The 13,565-nt window shown below is 39.3% G+C and overlaps 1 protein-coding gene across 2 annotated transcripts in view; it reads left to right on the top strand.

The window, feature by feature from the left end:
* Positions 1–13,565, top strand: part of DTWD1 (DTW domain containing 1) — a 62,083-nt gene that overhangs the window by 19,284 nt on the left and 29,234 nt on the right. Inside the window, exons 6-8 of one of the 2 annotated variants that reach the window (XR_010380851.1) lie at positions 114–520; positions 9,566–9,713; positions 11,851–12,148. Coding sequence is in view for 1 of the 2 variants with exons in the window: in XM_064485617.1 (XP_064341687.1) it covers positions 114–158 (45 nt within the window). In the remaining variant the exon portion in view is untranslated. Of the gene's footprint in view, positions 1–113; positions 2,727–9,565; positions 9,714–11,850; positions 12,149–13,565 lie in introns of those variants that run through there. The other variant, XM_064485617.1, reaches the window with a different exon arrangement.

Here is a 13,565-nt window from a genome sequence, read left to right as displayed (position 1 = left end):
GTAGGAGATAAGGTTTATTTTTCAAAAAGCAGTATGATGCAGTGGTTAAAAGCACAGACTCTAGAGCAAGACTACCTGAATGTAAATCTCAGCTTTCCTTTTCCACTTACCAGTCATATGTCAGTTTCTTCATTTCTGAAGAGATAGTAATACAGTAGCCATCTTACGGGATTATGATGAAGATTAACTGAGTTAATGTGTCTAAGGGGCTTTCAGCAGCACCTGGCATATGGTAAGTGCTATGAATGTGTTTATTCTTTTTATTGTTTTATAAAATTGTAAACTAAGCATGATATAACCCTGGAGATGCTGGTGACATCTGTGCTGCAGGTAGCAAGAACTTGCCTTAGAATGAAGCCAGCAAAGGAAAGCAGAGTGGAGAGATAGACTGAGTCCTGAGGACATCATGTGATCATCTAATCTAGCTGCTCGTGAATGGAGTCCTACAGTGCTGACTAGCTTCTGTTTGCCTTCCGGATCCACCCTTCACTCTTTCCCATTCCGCTCTCTGTTCTGTGAGGTAGGTCCCCTTGCCCACTGACTTTTGGTTGGGTTCAGCAAATGGAAGCACCAGCAGGAGTTTGGAGGTTGAAAAGAAAATGAAATTGTATTATTTATTTCCCTGGCTCCTTTCCTGCCAGGTGCCACCATGGATAGGCTTTGTCCCTCTACTGAAGGCCGTCCTATCAGGCGTCCCTTTCCAAGCAGTTATTCCAGTTAATGTCAGGCCCCCTTTTCACTTATGGGTACTAATGACTCCCAGGTGTTACTAGCTCCAGGGTAGGTCATTACACTTTGCTGGTTTCCCTAAACTCTGCCTATACCTTTGTAAATAGTCAATTATATTCTTCTCAAATGTCCCCATTTGAAGTTGCTCTTTTTATGGGACCATGACTGATAAATTCACCCAAGTGGTTGCTGGAAATAACAATACACTTTCCAAAGTGTATTCAATGGGACACGTTTTTATAAGAAAATGAGTTACTGGTAAACTTTATTTATTGCACATTATATTTCCCTCTTAGAGATTCAAAAGGTACAGCATAAAAGTGCTGGAAAGTTCTGAAATAAACATTTTAAACTTTATTTAAGTTAGTATTTCTTAAACATATTTGAATAAGTAATGCCTACTAACGTACTGTGGACATTTGAAACGTGATTTAGAGCAGTCCCTGATTAACATATATGTGGCAGTTGAGGCCTAAAGAGATTAAGCAGCTTGCCCATAGGGTCACATAACTATTTAGTGGTAGAACTTTATCTAGAATCTGGGACTTCTGATTTGGTTCAGTGAGGTCCCCATTGTGTTATTCTCTTCATTAAAAAAAGAACGTGGATTATGTAATGTCTGAACATTGTTGGTCCCATAGTCTTAGCCACATTAACTAGCCAATTTGCCTATGAGTTAATAGGTGGTAACTGGCTATCAGTTATTTTATAAGAATGAAATTAGAATGGATTTCTTCATTTTTAAAACGTGGCCTTGGGAACAGAGGAAGGCCTGAATTGATTTAAACAGGGCCAAAGTTGAATTTCTCTGGGCTAAATTTGAACTTCCCTGAGCCAGAATCTATTGCCATTTAACTGGCTCTACAAATCAACGAAATATAATTAAAAGGGAGAAGGGGGAAGAAAAGGAACTAATTTGCCCCTATCTTACAGCTGTTGTAGGAAAGATGACCCACATACTTCATAAGAGCCTAATTTACAGACAAATCTCAAGTTCTTCCCCCCAAACAATAATACCTGTTTGAACAAAACAATCCTAATTCTTTACCCCTCCCTGTATTCGTCATATTCACAGTCTTTTTTCATGCTCCTTTGGAGTACCTTCTCACTGATTCTGGAGAATCATATGTATTTCCAAACATCTAGTGTATTTCCACTTACCCTCGTGCTACTGCTGTTGCCATAAGCATGAACATGCCTGGGTTAGCCTGCTGGAGGGTGAGATATGCATGGAGCCAAGCCAAGTTGCCCTGGTTGCCCCAGCTGTATTCTGTCTAGATTGACTGATAGCCAGTCAACCCTCAGATATATGAGCCATCCCAGCCAAGATCAGCAGGACCACCTAACTGACACTTATCTGATTCCAGATGTGTGAGCAAGGGATGTCCATTGTTCCCTGCCACTGAGGCTTTATAGCTGTTATTATACAGCATTGTTGTGCCAATAGATATCTCATCTTTGGATACAGTATCAAACACATGTTTCTCAAGTGCCTTCTCAGATTCTTGGCCCCACTGTTTCCTAGGCCACCAACCACTTTCTTTGTCATAGCTACCACCCTACCTAGTGACACACTACCAGAGGATTTGAGTGATTCTTCTGCCTGAGGTCAACTAGCCACATGCTCAGAATCCAGGACCAATCCCTACACTTCTGGACTCAAGGAAGCACCATGCCACAGGGTTTCCCCAGTGACTGTCAAAAAAGCTAGATGATGCCATAAGGAGCAGTGAAGTTAACTGGAAAACTTGGATCAATGGGCTAGAAGAAGCTGTCAGACAAATTTCTCTCCCTTCTTCTGATGAACTATTTTGAGGTTCAGTTTTTCATTCTTCTGCCCAGAGATGTACCATGTAGCTAAGCAAGTGTACTTGCCAAATTATCAGCAATGTCTTTTCTTGAAGCAGAAACCAAATGCAATGCAGTAATTTGTCAATTTGCATTTGCTTCCAATCCTTGCTAGCCTTACTTTCTTTTTCACTGTCATCAGCCTGGATTGCCCCTTCTAATAAATTAATAGATTTAATTTCTTGCGTCAGGCTCTCTTTTCTAGAGAAGCCAGATAGTTTAGTCTGTATTTGGTAAGGAAAGCAGATTTGTTATAAATATTACATTAATAGAAGTTTAATAAAGGAGTTGAAGTTCACCCAAATATGGAAGTTGCTGGGGGAGTGAAGGTCGGGAAGACTGCAGTGGAAGAGGATTAGAGAAACTAGTTCAGCCTGAGATGTTCAAAGTACTCATGACTTAGTTTGTAGAGATGTGTACGTATTGAGCATATCAATCTTTTCATTTCCTTGATCTTCCTAGTAGTCCTTTGATTCAGCTGAAAGGCATCCCCTTAATCCCTTCAGAGGTTGTACAAGACGAGTGTGTAGTTACACCCTTTATTTGGTCTTTTCTTGAGGCCATGGTAATGCAATACCCTGGATTTGGTCTTTGTCCTAAAGCAGTATTTAACAATCACACATTTGATTTGGTGAAAAACAATTTCATTTTCCAGCATAGGCTCTGTATTCCCTTTCAATAATATTTGTATACCCGCTTCCTTATTTTTGAGCTTGCCTTTCTCTTAGAGTACCTTAAAACTTGCAGTAATAGCTCTCAGCTTATTCTTTCAAAATTCTACCGCAAAATCTCACCCAATGCTATGAGTGCATTAGGCACATTTTCTGCCTTCCATGTTACTGAAGGTGATAATTTTACCAAAGTTTTGCCTCCAAATACTGACAATCAAAAGACCCTAGTGAAAAGTTTGGCAAAGCAAACTTAATTGAGCCTACAATGAAGACCACTAGACAAAACTCACCACCCATCAATAACACTTGGTGAAAGCCTCCAAATTAAAAAGAGGGGCCCAGTTAACAAGGAGGGGGAAAAAATCCAAAGGGAACAGACAAGCAGAGAACAAAAGAGAAAAAAAGGACTAAATGTCTTCAAAGAAAAAGTATATTGTATTCACAAAATAAGAATGGGACAGTATGAAGAACAAGCAATAGACAAAAAAGAGATCTTGTAAATTAAGAATGTGATTAGTGAAACAAAAAATTAATACAAGAGTTGAAAGAAAACATATAGCATACAAATAGAAAATTGTAAGTTCCAAATAAAGTCCAACCTTCAAGTTGTAGTTGAAACTATAACTACGTGTTTTATTGTACTTAATAAGAACCTTGAGGGGAAAGACATTTACTGACAATAGTGCTTATACTAGCCATTGCCCTTTGTTGTTAAGGAGGAAGTTGGAGATTATCTGTATACCAGTTTCTATAAATTCACACACAGAAAAAGAGTATTAGCTAGGTGGAATGAAAGTCTCTCATACACTTAATCTATTAATCTGCACATACACTGCACATTGTAATGAAATTGAGTTTCTAGCTGGATTGCTGAGAAGGGCCAAAGTAGTCACTACTCTCAAAATTATCTTTAACCATGATGTTTACATATTATCCCCTTGAGACTGACAACTGCAGTCTTATTTTATATGTAGTTATAGTAAATCGTATTTATGCTGTTACATATTGATTATAGAATATTGTGTTTGAAGGAGAAGATTTACTCACCTGTGCTTTAATGTTCACACCAACAGTTGGCTGATTAACTTACTGTCTATGACCTCAATATCTTTATTTAATAATTCTGCCACTATAATGACTATAATGAGTGAATAGCGAGTCAAAAAACAAGACTTTATTTTGGCTTCCTTTCTGAAGGTCATTTCTAAACTCAGAATGAATGTTTATTTTTTTCAACTTCCCAGAAAGTCAAAGAAGTGGGAAGTTGAAGGAAAAAATTTAAGGACTACTCCATAAGGTACTTTATCTAAATAATAGAAGTTACAGAAAGAATGAGAATCATAGGGGGAAATTCTATTTTAATTCCTAAAACTGAAGGAAACAGGTCTTTAGAATTAAAAAAAAGGCATAAATTAAGGCTTATTATCAAGGAATTGCAGAGCACCACAGATATAGAGAAAATAACCGAAGTGTTCAAAGAGAAGAAACAGGTCATACAAAGATCAAGAATCGGGTTGTCATAGGACTTCTCAAAAGCTTTGGTAAGTAGATGGCAATGGGGTGATGACTTCAGGACTCTTAGGTGAAAATGATTTTCTGCTTGGATTCTGTTTCCTAGCAAACAATCCATTAATTGTGTGTGAGTATAGAATAAAGACATACAAGTTCTCAAAAAAAAAAAAAAAGCCTTCCCGTAAATCCTTCTTGAGATAAAGATACTTAAGAAGATACTGGAGGATGTTTGCCAGCACAATGCAGGAAGAAACTGGAAGAGAGGAAGAGAGCATCAAGAAAGCGGCAAAGGAAAGTCCCAGGATTCATCCATCCATCCGTTCAACAATTTTTGGTTGCTTATGATATGCCAGATTCTTGTCTAGGTGGTGGATATAGCATGTCAGATAATAACTGCTAAGAAGGGAGGCAAAGCAGAGTAAGAGACAGTAACTAGTGCAGGAAAGGGATGCTATTTTATTTCATTTCATTTTTTTTAACATTTTTTGTTGAGTTATAGTCATTTTACAATGTTGTGTCAAATTCCAAGGGATGCTATTTTAAATACAGTTGTCTAGGAAAGCCTCTGATAAACTTGAGCAGAGACCTGAATGAAGAGAAAGTGAGTTGTACAGACAGCTAAAAGAATAGCATTCTGAGGAGAGGGGAAAATATGTGCAGAGGTCCTAAGGCAGCAACATACTGGGCATGTTTGAGAAATAGCAAGGAGGTCAGTTCAGCTGGACCACTGTGTGGAAAGGAAAAAGTCATAAAAGGTAGGATCATAGTGGAGTAGGAATACAGGTGCACATCTTAGTGCTTTGAAGACCGTGATGAGACGTTTGGATTTTACTCTTGAGTGCAGTGCAAAGTCATTGGGGAATTTAAGCAAAGGAGTCACAAGATTTGACTTATATTTTAAAAGGATTATTCTGACTCCTTTATGAAAAACAGACTGTAAGAGAGTAAGGAGTTAAGTAGGAAGATCAATTAGAATACTATTTCAATAGTCCATATGAAAGATGATGTTTGCCTAAACAAGAGCATTCATGATAATGGGAGAGTGGTAAGGAATGATCAGATCCTGGATATATTTTGAAGGTAGAGTGAAATATGATTAGCAGATGGGTTAGACGCTGTGGTAAACATGAAGATGAGCTGTCTCGATCCCTCTTCTAGGAAAGACTTGCTGATGAGCTGCAGGGAGTGTGGAGAAGAGAAATTCTCTAGCTATCGACAGTTCATCTGCAGCAGCTATAGAAAACACTTCACCTGAAGTCGCATCCTTCCTACGTCGAGAACTGAGCACAGTGGGGGTATAAAAACCTTGCCATTTCAGCCTAATGTATCATATTATGTCAGGCAAAACTCACTCCAGAGCTTCCTCCATTGCAGCTTGACTTCTTCCTCTGCCCAGTTCTCCTTCCCCTTCCCTTAACAAATGTTCTCTGATAAACATCTTGCAGCCCAAATTGCATCTCAGGATCCTACTGAGAACCCAGCTGTGACAGTCGGTCCCAGGAGTGGTCTGAGCTGCCAATGAGGACTCCATTTCATGTGGCACATGGGCCATAAGGAAGGCCTGGCTCAAAGTGGCAACTCTCACTAGTGGTAAAACGAGAGGGTTTACCTGTGGAAGAGAATGCACTGGTGGGTGCAGAGTAACAGGTATTTGAGACTGATGAAGGAACTTGTCGATTTAAGAATAACAGAAGTGGATGGCTAAGTACCACTGATGCTCTACAGAAAGTGGGCCTCTGATTACATGCAAAGCTGATCCAGAACGGAATAGTCTGGGTGGCTGAACTGGTAATTATGCTAGGAGGAGAAATATTGGAAGATCAACCAGAGGAAGTCTGGAATAGGAGCCTGTGGGTGGACATAATTGGCATTGAATGTGAGTATGAACAGTGAGGCTCTTTGTATCACACGTAACACCCACTGGAGAGCACCCACTGCTGAAGAGGCACTAAACAATAAAAAAGACTGAATAAATTGTCCTGTTGACATCATCCATCCTGCCTCAGTCATTGGCCAACTGGTGTTGGCACTTGAGCACGTGAATGGAGTGTCCATTGTGGAAGGGGTGAAGACTGAGCATGGATTCAACTGATCAAGCCTGACTTAGTTCCTGTTGCTGCTGAACGCCCAACCTACTAGCAATAGAGTGCAATACTTAGCCCCCGATATGACACCATTCCTCGAGACCAAGTGTCATGTTGGCTACATCAAGCCCCTTCCATCCTGGAGGGACCAGCATTTCCTCATCACAGTAATAGATACATATTCCAGATATGGGGTTCCTTTTCCTGCTCTAAGAGCTTCAGTCAGTACCGCCATCTGAGTGCTTATGTAATATTAGATTCACTAGCAGGAGATCTCACGTAATGTCACATCAAACCAGGGAAACTGTTTTGCAGAAAAGGAGGTGCAGGAGTGGACCCTTATTCACAGAGTCCACTGATAATGTCACATATCTCACCACCTAGAAACTGCTAGCCTGATGGAGTCTTGGAGCAACCTGCTGAAAGTATAGCTGGACACCTGTTCAGAGGCAATACTCTGAAAGGGTGAGGTTCCATACTCCAAGGTGTATTATATGCACTGGTTCAAAGACAGTGGAAGAGGTGTCCCCCACCACTTACAGTCACTTCTAATGACCCTTAGGGAACTACTTGTGCTTCCTATCTTCACAACTCTGAACTCTTCATGTCGAGAGGTCTTGGTCCCTAAAGGGGACACACTTTTGCTAAGATACATAGCAAAACCAGCATTGAAATATAAGCTGCAGCTGCTGCCTGGGTACTTTGGGCTCCTTATACACAGATACCAGCAGGCAAGAAAAGGAGTCATCTTGCCAGGAATAATTGACTCTGATCATCAGAAGGAGGTAGGGATCCTGTTACATTGTAAAGGTGGGAAGGAGTAAGTTTGGAACCCATGTGATATTTACCAAACTGTGACTGTAATGAGTAGGTATAGCAACCTCACTCTGAAAAATGCGTGATGGCAGGGACTCAGGCCCCTCAGGGAAAGAGGGTCTGAGTCGCAGCACCACCTAAGCCAACAGCAGCAGCAGAGGTGGTACTGCACGGTGAGGGGAATCTAGACTTGATAGTGGAAGGGGAGATGGCAAATACTGATTGTACTGCCAAGCCTGACTGCGGCATTTGGGACTGTAGTTTGTCCCGCTAACCTCTGTCTTTTAAGTTCCCCCAGGAAAAGATCCTGTAGTACCTGCTCTCTAAACGTATGTGGAGAAATAGACCTATGTAGAGCAAGGGGTGGATTGTGGTAAGCAAGGAGATATGCTGCCCAGATTCACCTTCAAGAAAGGATTTGCTGCCCATCTGCAAGCAATGAGGTCAGCAGCCTCCAGCTGTCAACTTTTTTAGAGTCTAGCTCAACAGCAGAGAGCCACTTTGCTTCACATCATGCCCTCCCCACATGTGCTGACTGAGTGAGATCAGCTGAATGCAGCTGCCTAAGTGACGCTAGCACACATGGGGAGCAAAAGCAACCAGGTAGACACAATTCTCACATAGAATTGTGAGACATAGTAAATGATTACTATTTTAAAACACTACATTTTGGGGGTGGTTTGTATGCAACAATAGACACAGAAATTGGTATCTGGAGTGGTATGTTAGCATAACAGAATGCCAAAACATGTGACACTGGCTTGAAGACTAGGTAGCAGGTGGAGACTGGAAGAGTGACAAGAAGACTATTAGTGGAGGCTGAAAGGACAGTGTGGTGAACAGAATGATGCTCCCCCACCCTGAGATACCCACATCCTAATCCCCAGAACCTATGAATATGTTATTCTTAATGGTAAGAGAGGCTTTGTAGATGTGATTAACGATCTTGAGATGTGGAGATGATCTTGGATTATCCAGGTGGGCCCAATATAAACACAAGGGTCCTTAAAGTGGAAGAGGGATACATAAGAGGTCAGAGTGATGCAAAATGAGGACTCAACCCACTGTGGCTGGCTTTGCAAATGGATGAGAGGAACCAGAAGCCAAGGAATGTGGGTGGTCTCTAGAAACTGAAAGAGGCAAGGAAACAGATCCCCCCCAGAGCCTCCAGAAAGGAATACATTTCAGCCAACATCTTGACTTTATTCCTGTGAGCTCAGTGTTGTACTTTTAACCTACAGAACTATCTAATAATAATAAATTTGTGTTGGTTAAGCCTACTAAGTTTGGCAACATGCTACACATGCAGGAGAAAAATAATGCAGGTGATTAAGAGGCTACTAGCCAGGATTTGAAGAATAGTGAACAAACTCTTACTAGAGGGTAGGAAGGCAGTAAGGACAATATTAAGTGCTGGAAAATGTAGGACCTGAGTTATATGGTAACAGAATACTTGGCAATACTTTTGTCAGCCATAAGATAGAAGACAGAAAATGAGCCTTATGAGTTTATAGATGTCTTAAGGAAGTTTCCAGGCAGAATGATGATAGTACCAATTAAATTTTTATAGCTACTGATGATAATGTATAAGAAAAGAGAAATGAGCTAAAGAAGGAACTGATCAATATAAAAGAAGAAATGAGAGGAAATATTTCCAACCCAGTGCATGTCATTTCTTAGGGAAAAGAATGACTGGCAGGCAAAGCCAGAATCCCAGAGAGAGGAGCCAAGAAGCCAGGTGAGGGATGGATTAAGAAATCACCACCAGAGGGATGAACTGAACCGCAGTCAAGGACTGCCCCTTGTCTTTAGTGTGGGGGCCCACACAACAATTTTAGCACTGTGCCTCCTGTTTCCCTGACCCCTTTTTTGACTCAGAGTGTCTGTGTGGTTTTTCTATCCTAGACAACCTAGGCTGGGAGAAGCCACTCCCAAGTAGCTGCACCTGAGGAAAAATACCCGAGGCATTTTCTCTGCATCTGAATCTGATTTTGATGGGAAGATTCTGAACTTAAACTAGTGTCATCAAGCAATGAGACTTCTAGTGTACAAGGTGAGTATATTTTTGCATGTGGGTAGGACAAGAATTGTGGCTAGAGGGTGGACTGTGATGGTCGTCAAAGGTGATCCCCAGATAATTCTTCCCCTCCTGTGCGAGTATACCACTCTTCCTTTCAAGGAGTGGAGTCTGTTTTCCTTCCCCTTCAATCCAGGTCTTATTAGAATTCCAGGCTATTCTGAAGAGAAGGATAGACTATGTGGAGAAGCCCTAAAGACACCACATGGAGAGAAAAGCCACATAGGGAAGGAAGAAAATGTCCCAATCAGTTGCATTTTCAAGACCCTACACGAGTGAGAAAGGTCTTTTTTTTTTTCCCGGTGGGGTAGCTGATTAGGTTTATTTATTTATTTTTTAATGGAGGTGATGGGGATTGAACCTAGGACCTCATGCATGCTAAGCACACTATCACTAAGCCAAACCTCCCCCCAAGAGAGGTCTTCTTGAACCTCTCAGCTCAGCTTAGCCACCATCTGAATGCAGCTGTATGAGTGATTCTAGCTGACACCATCTGGAGCAGAAGAACCACCAGTCAATCCACAGACACATGAGGAATTTAAAAATCATTAAGACATTAAGTTTTGTTTTTTGTTTTTTGTTTGTTTGGTTTTTATTGTAGCAATAGTTAATTGGTACAGCTATCTTTTTGTTTGTACAGGAGGGTTTAAGAAAAAGAGACTTAAGAAGATCTGTAGAGAATTGAGGAGGCTAGATAGACTTTCTTTTTGAATTGCTTTTGTCTCTTTTAGTTGGCTAATGGTATCTTCATCCTTACAATTTTCTTAAAAACTGAGCCTTTTATTTAGCAAATTAGCCCACCTCATTAGACAAAAGCCACTTCTATAAATCCCCTCTAGGCAGGCCCCTTCTACCTTGGACTGAGAATCTGGGTGCTGTAGAAAATGCCCAGAGTATTTATTCTCTAGCCTTCAGGGCCTACGAGGCATTGCTTGACATCTTTCTAAAATCTTAAAGGGTCTTACAGCCTTTGATTTATTGTAGCTCTGAGACCACGTTTTACTGTTGGAACTTTGGGCCTTTGTCTTTGCCCTGAGATCATTTATGACATTGAAAATATTTTTCCAGCTGGTAAAGTTGGGAATAAAAAATGATAGAGCATACTTCAGAGACTGTTCTGGATGTGCTGTGAGTTTATAGGAGGATATAACATACACATACTTTACTTTCTTCTCTAGACTCATCATAAAAAGTTTTGAAAAGTTAATAGTAAGCTTTAAAACTTGAATACACGTTAAACTTAGAGGTAGTATCTATTTTGTTTTTTAATGTATTATAAATATTTACATTATTGAAATACAGTACAGTCTTAGTAAGCATCTATGAAACTTAACAACTGTTAATTTCTGAAACAGAAAAGAACATGAATGGAAGTTCTGGTTAAATTTTTAAAGTGAAAACTAGTTATTTATTATCTTAAGAAGTACTTTATGTTTGATTGTCCTAATTGAAAGTGTTGATTCTGACTGGTTCTTTGCTGGGAATTCAAGAAACAACTCATATATATATAAAAGAATATTTATATTATTTACTCTTGAACACCAATAACTTAATGTTTACAATCTTATTATCAAGGGCAATGGTTTCCTTTAACAAATCCTTGGCAAAGCTACAGATAGATTTCTTCCATTCTCGAAGATTACCCAATCCTTTTATTGCTTATTGTGGAGGATTTTTTCACACTGATATATTGCTAAATGTTTGCTATTGTAACCTTTTTTCCCTCCGATTTCTCAAGCAAACATTTCACAAACACTTTTAGGAAACTCTAAAGAAAGTTTATGAATAATTTAACACATGGTAAGCTCTGATTTTAAAGCACTTTGTCCAGAGGAAGGAAGGACACACGGAAGGAAAGAAGGAAGGAAAATACATTGAACCAAGTGGCCTAATGTTTTATAATCTTACGGGAAAAAAATTCTTTTTCTCCTTTCAAGACACATTTCCCTGAGAACATGTTTTTTGTATTTAAAAAATAGAAGTCTTTGTTACTTTCAGAAAATAGTTTTGTAAAGTTAAAAATGTTTTCCAAATTTAAGTCTGGACACCTCAATTTATTTTCACAATGGGAATTAAGAAGCCATTCCAAAAGTGAATTAATTTCACTTCTCAGATGTACAGAGATATTTAAAGCTGGAACCTGATATCTTGAGAAGGCCAAGCTATCCTTCTAGAGATGTGGCAGATCCTTGGAGGCACTACATGGAAAGAAAGGCGACATAAGGAGTAACAAAAGTACCCTCAGTCAATAACTCTGAAGCCCCAGACAAGTGAGAGACCTTCTTGAACTTTCTTGCCCAGCTTAGCCACCAGCTGAAGGCAGCCACAACAGCAAGCCCACAACATCACTTGAAGCAGCTATAGAAAATAGTTAAACTGGATACCACATTACCTCTATATTAAGCAACCAGGTAGGTAAATGAACTTTTTTCATTGCCTAGTCAGTGGTTCTGTTATATGTGAAAGTAACCATACTCGACAACCTTTACTGTAAGCAAGAAAAATGAAGGGTTATGAATTGTTGCTTTTTAATCCAAGGTTGCTGATATTAGGTCTTTACATTTAATGTGCACTTTAAAAATAATAAGTAGCATATTGGTTATTGAAGCAGATTTGAAGTTGCTGAAAATCACCATTTTATATATGTGTATTAGAAATAACAAGAAATATTTGGTATTTCAAATTTTTGTTTCCTAAAAAGCATGGCGTAGTTTGTATGCTATTGTGTATAAAAGATTTTAATTACAGGTTGGTGGACAACTGACCATAATTAAATGATAACTAATCAGAATCTTTTAGGGGCAGTGAATTTGGATAAAGAGTTGCTCCTTTTCTCACCTACCTATATGAAGATCATTTTTTTTCAGGTGCAATGGATTGAATGTTTGTGCTACCCCACCCCACAGAATTCATATGTTGAAATCTTAATCCCCAATGCAGTGATGTTAGGAAGTGGGGCCTCTGGTAGGTGATTAGGTCATGATAGTGGAATCTTCATGAATGGGACTCAGGCTCTTATAAGAAAAGAAACCAGAGAGATAATCTCTACTTACCTGATTAAACTATATTACACGCACACCTCAAACTAATCACTGGCAAGGGCAGTGCAAACAGTATTTGCCTTTAAACTGGATTGACTTCCTTGAAGGGGAACATTATCTGAATGAAGTCACTTCTGAATGAAGTTTTAAACAAAGAGACAAAGAGGAAGAGGATGGGTAGTGGGTAGACTAATAATTTTCAAATTTCAGGTCGCAACCTGTTAAAAGATTGTGGAATCAATTTAATGACATGTAATTGATATCTTTAAAAAGTAAATAAAATGGAATATAATGAAATAGGAATCATGAAGCTCATCATACTTAGTAGGTGCTAACATGCTTTGTGAAATTTATGTTTGAGTTATATGTGTGTATATATTCGGTCATGATGTAAAATGAATTTCTTAGTACAAACCAAACAGTTTGAAAGCCACTTGAGTAGACAACCAGCTGTCTCTGCTATAGACAACCCACACTGGTCTTCCAAAAATTGGTTAAAAAGGAATATGTGCATCCATTGATCCTCCTCTATAAAACGTAATGAGGCTTACCGGATAGAAGAGATCCAAGAGTAAAAACCATCTAAAGTATGTGAACCATCTAAGATAAGTGGACTTATATAGTTATTTAAAGGCAAACTAGATAATAATAAAAACAGCCATCTAATGAGGGACTGTGCACCCAGAATTTTACATACTATCTCTTAATTTTCTCAGCAACCTAAGATTTTGTATTCTCATTTTAAGATTAGAAAAAACAACCAAAAATGAGGCTCAAAGAGGTAAAG

This window comes from Camelus dromedarius, chromosome 5 (assembly GCF_036321535.1).
Source record: "Camelus dromedarius isolate mCamDro1 chromosome 5, mCamDro1.pat, whole genome shotgun sequence".
NCBI classification, from domain to species: domain Eukaryota; kingdom Metazoa; phylum Chordata; class Mammalia; order Artiodactyla; family Camelidae; genus Camelus; species Camelus dromedarius.
This window is presented reverse-complemented; position numbering and strand designations above follow the sequence as displayed.